The sequence below is a fragment of the Mesitornis unicolor genome, unplaced genomic scaffold (genome assembly GCF_000695765.1).
Source record: "Mesitornis unicolor isolate BGI_N332 unplaced genomic scaffold, ASM69576v1 scaffold29968, whole genome shotgun sequence".
Lineage (NCBI taxonomy): Eukaryota > Metazoa > Chordata > Aves > Mesitornithiformes > Mesitornithidae > Mesitornis > Mesitornis unicolor.
In genome coordinates, this window is record NW_010204339.1 from 1 (window position 1) to 4746 (window position 4746).

Consider the following 4746-nt stretch of genomic DNA (forward strand, 5'->3'; position numbering starts at 1 on the left):
CATGGTCTCCGTCTCCCGTCTGCCACACTTCTGCCAGCTCCATGGCCTCAGTCACAGCTTCATCGCGTCTGTGACCACTGTCACCCCTCCGTCACAGCTATCACACACACTCCATCGCAAATCCATCGCCTCCATCCCACCCTTGTCACCTCCATCACCTTCACCACAGCTCCGTCGCCCCTCCATCACCTCCCTCCCGCTCACCGGCAGAGTTCATCTCACTCTTTCTCCTCAACTCCACTAAAATCAATTTTTCCTGCCCTACAGCTGCAGATTGTTTGGCTCATTACTGGGCAGAAAGAGCAGGTGGGGTGCTGGAGCCATGCCACCCTTCTCCAGCTGAACAGGCAGGCTGTGCCAGGGGCACTGAATAAAACCAAAATCATTCTAAGAGCAGTCGGTAACAAGAACAAGCAGGGTCACAACGGGAGAAATGCTCTTGCACACAGCAAGAGAGGAGCTCATGCCACAGAGAAGCACAATTTTTAGCAGAAAACTGCATTTTGCCAAGATTCCTCAAATTACACCCCGGTCTGAGGGCTTGGCTAAACATTTGTACCTCAAGGAACTGCGCAGTTTCCTACCCTGGAGGACTGGACGCTGCAGGGATGCCACTTGAGGTGTTTTCCATAAATTGCCTTACTATTTGTGTGGCAATTTAATATGTATTGCCTTTTTTAGGGGAAGTTTTGCAAAGCCTCAGACTGAAAAATCCTGCTAATGCCACCGGTGTCACAGCCCCAACAGAAAAGGAACAACAAGCTCACATCCCCATAGGAAAAATTCATATCCAACATACCCAAGACAGATTTTTAAGGCAACAGAAGAGATATGGGGTGCTTCCCCCCCAAAAAAAAAAGATCTTTTCCCAGTGGAATAAAACCAGTAAGATACTTAAACTTTCATATAAGTATTTATTGAGTTAAAAATATCACGCAGATTATATCCCAGCGTACAGGTGTGTTCCTCACAGGTGTGAACTAGCAGGAATCACTGCTCCATTTGCTGTGAGAATTCACCTTCTATTGCTCGCTAACAATAAACAACCACCAACCACCACACACAAAACAGACCAACAAAAAAACTCCCACCTTGTTACCAAAAAAAAAAAAGGCAGCAAATGCATAGTCTGAAAGCCAGAAGTGTTCTGCTGTGCCTCCTACTGCTTCTTGTCCCATATTCTCAGTCCTTTGATATTTTCCAGGAGGCTTCTTGTGAGGAGTTTAGCTAATAATTTGTGAACAGCACTTGTGGATATGTGTGTGTATATATATTTTTTAATTTTATCTCTAGTAGGCAGTCGCTAAGGCTTGGTAGAAATGCTCAGGTTTGATTTCATGAATTTATACTGAGACTTTATACTGAAGGCTTTGTAAACAGCTCTGCCGAATGAGCTTGGAAGACTTTCCCCCCCTGGGAGAAGGCTGGCCAGGTTTTTTGGGGAAGGAGCCTGCAGGTTTGTCCCCAATTTGGTGGCTGCAGGGAGTTGCCTGTGGCAGCTCCAGCTCTGCCTGGCTGAGGACACCCCTACTGACACCTCCCACCACTTCTCCAGCCCAAAGCACCTTGGACCTCTGGTCTCCTTGGATGTCCCCAAGAGGACTGGCCCTCTGGTGAGCTTTCCTGCAGGCAAGGGTGATAGAGAAGCGTGGCAAAGCCACCTTTCTCCCTCCCCACTCACATTTCCATGAGATATGAAGAAGCCTCCAGTGAAACCAGACAGCGAGGGGCATCTGGAGCACGTTAGCAAGGGGGAGCTGAGCGTCCGATTCTAAGGGTTGGCTTTCTTCTGCAAAGCAAGGCTTCCTCCCCACTGCTTACGGAGAGCTCTTTGTGGGGAAACGCTTCTTAATCTGAAAGCACTCGCATTTCTTGTATTTCATGGTCAGTCCATACTGAGGGGTGATGTCCACCTTCTCTCCAGGGCAGAGGCTGAACTCCAGTTGCTGCAACATAGTGGCCAAGAAGAGGAAGACCTCCCAGCGGCCAATGGACTCCCCGATGCATCGCCGCTTTCCCAAGCCAAAAGCCATCACTTTGTCACTTTCCGTCCTGTTTATTTCAGTCCCCGTGGCATTGAGGAACCGCTCGGGGTTGAAAGTTGAGGGGTCCTTCCAAAGTTTCCTGGAGAAGAAAGGAGACACAGCTGAGGAAGCCATTTTTACCCACCATGATGGCGACAGCAGTCAAAAAACTCCTTGCAGGGAGGAGTGTTACAATCACTTCTCATTTCACCATCAAAAAAACTTTGGCAACATCTGTCCCTGACATAAAATGCCAACTGCATGTCAGACCCCATCAGCTCAGTCTACTGAAACCTCTGTTTCAAACTGGAATTGTGTTTGCCTGTGCAGATATCGGGGATGGATTTAATTCAGCGTGTAATATTGAGAGGTCCTGCAGCATCAGCTAAAAGGAGAAAAAGAAAATCCGTGCGCAGAAATCAGTCAGCACCTCTTAAAAAGGGAGGATGGAGCCCTGAGGGTTTTCCCACCTTGTATTCTCTCAGCAAAACTTCCCAGCCTGGCTGCTGGAAAGTGCCACGTGGGACTTTCCAGCGCCTTAGCTGAGAATTTCTGCTAGGATATGGGAAATCGTCTCTAGCCCTAAAGACAGTATTTCCATTGCAACACTCACCAGCATATGCAGGAGTGGAAGGACTATTGTAATATTTCTGTGCCATTGGGCTATTTGGATGAAGAGGTCCTGAGCTTCTGATCCGAAATACCTGATCTGGAAGCCACCTCCTGTGTCAACCTCTAATCAACTTATTCCCCCCCAATAAGGTCTGTACTTGAGAGCACTGTAGGGGTAAGATGAGGCTTTTCTTTCCAGATCCCCTTTCATTCTCCAATGAATGGGCTTTTGGGATGTTGCTGTAAAGGATCAGCGCGGTCTTAATGCCAAGCAAAGCCATGACAGCCTGGATAAGCCTAGGGGATTTGGTGTACTTACTCGTCGTGGTTCACTTGCCACTGGTTGATAAACACACAGGTATCTTTGGGGATGTAGTAGCCGTTCAACGTCGTTGCTTTTGTCGTACTGAAAGAAATACGGGTGGAGGGAAGAAGTTAAGATAAGTACCTAGAAAATATCCCAATTTGTATTTGGGAGATTAAATAGTCTCAAAACAAGGGATTCAACCCCAGGAGGGCAGCGGGTGAAGCCACAGACGGGAACACAATGTGGCAGCTGCACTATGGGCAAGCATGAAAGTCATGGGGAGCTTTACTGTGACTAATTCAGGCTGTGCACTGCAATATTTCCCCATAGGAGGGATCAATTTTCTGTCTAAATGGCACCTTCCAGAAAATTACTCTGAAAAAAACTCCAAATAACATGTAAGCCACTCCAGCCCATACCTGTGTGGGATGGTGAAGGGCAGGAAGGAGGAGTGCCTGAACATCTCCAGGATAAAGGCTTCTGTGTAGGGCAGCATGCCTCTGTCCGACAGCCTCGGTCTCCTCTCCTGGCCGATGGTCTGGTCTGCGGGAGGTCAAGAGGAGGGAGCAGGTTGATGTTAACCCTCGCTGGACTGGTTTTGGCCCCTGAGAAAGCAGGTCCATGGACTTACCTAGTTCTTCCTGGATCTTCTTCTGGATTTTGGGGTACAAGGCAACATACATGAGGCTCCAGGATAAGGCAGTTGTCACGGTATCAAAGCCTGAATGAAAAAGGCATTTAGTTACCAAAAGAAGACAGACAAGCAGGCAATTACAGACCCCATCACTCTAGATGTTTGCCATGGAGCAGTTCCCCATCAGCTATCACTGATAAGCATTCCCAAGATCTCACTCTGATGGCCCCAGTTCCCTGGTTCTACCTCCCAGCAGAGAGGCTTTACCCTCAGAAGTGTTCTTACCTGCCCCAAAGAGGTCATTGACAATGTTGATGATCTTCTCATTGGAGAGTGGAATTCGGGCATCCTCCCCTCCACTATTCTCCTGGCAGTGCTCAATCAGCGAGTCCATGACGTCCCGGATGTGCCCCTGAGGAAAAGCTAGTGGGTCAGGGACATCATGGACATCCAGGGCTTGGGAAACCTCCCACAGTCAATGTTGGCTCCTGGGAGGATTAACTATGGATTGGAGAGCTCAAAGAAGCTTTCCTGGGCAAGGTGAGGGGACAAGGGAGCATCCTCGTCTCCCTGTTGCCAGGCAGGCAGCAGATTGTAGGCATCTCCACCTCCATCCAGGTGGAGCATCCAAGCTCTTACCTTATCAAAGCTGGTGTAATGCTCCTGGACAATGTTTTTCACAAAGGCATTGAAACGTCTGTTGACGTCCTTAAAGAGCGCCATGGTGCGGCTAGGAAGATACTGGAGCATGGGAATGAAGTCAGCGGGGTTGCCAGAAGCAGCCACATCCCCAAATTCATTGCCTAGGTCCACTATATTGAGCAGCTCTTGGTCATTGTGGTCATAACGCTTGCCAAAGCAGATGGCACAGATGACGTTGGCCACAGAGACCACCAGGTACCGGTAAGGATCAAAGCTCTTCTTCTCCTCCATCAGCTGCAGGAACTTGGTGACCAGGTAGTCGGCCTCCTTGGAGACGTGCTCCTCCAGGAGGCAGATGGAAGAGGAGGTGGGACTGGGGGCAATGGAGAAGGTCTTCAGGGCATTCTGGGCCAGCTTTCTGCGAGCTTTCCACACCTCCCCAGAGTCAGGGCTGAATGCCAGGCTCTGGCCATTTGAAATGTATTGGAAGCTATAGAGGTCAGGGCGCCCCATGAAGTCTTCTCCTT

The 4746-nt window shown here is 49.1% G+C and overlaps 1 protein-coding gene across 1 annotated transcript; it reads right to left on the minus strand.

Annotated features, from left to right (window-relative positions):
- Positions 1-1817: 1817 nt before the first annotated feature.
- LOC104545811 (cytochrome P450 1A4-like) lies at positions 1818-4741 on the minus strand (the record flags this gene model as incomplete). The annotated part of the gene is made up of 6 exons (XM_010191027.1): positions 1818-2124; positions 2956-3042; positions 3363-3486; positions 3575-3664; positions 3863-3989; positions 4217-4741. Coding segments are annotated over 6 exons (1260 nt in total), but the record flags the coding sequence as incomplete, so codon positions are not given.
- Between the last annotated feature and the right edge of the window lie 5 nt (positions 4742-4746).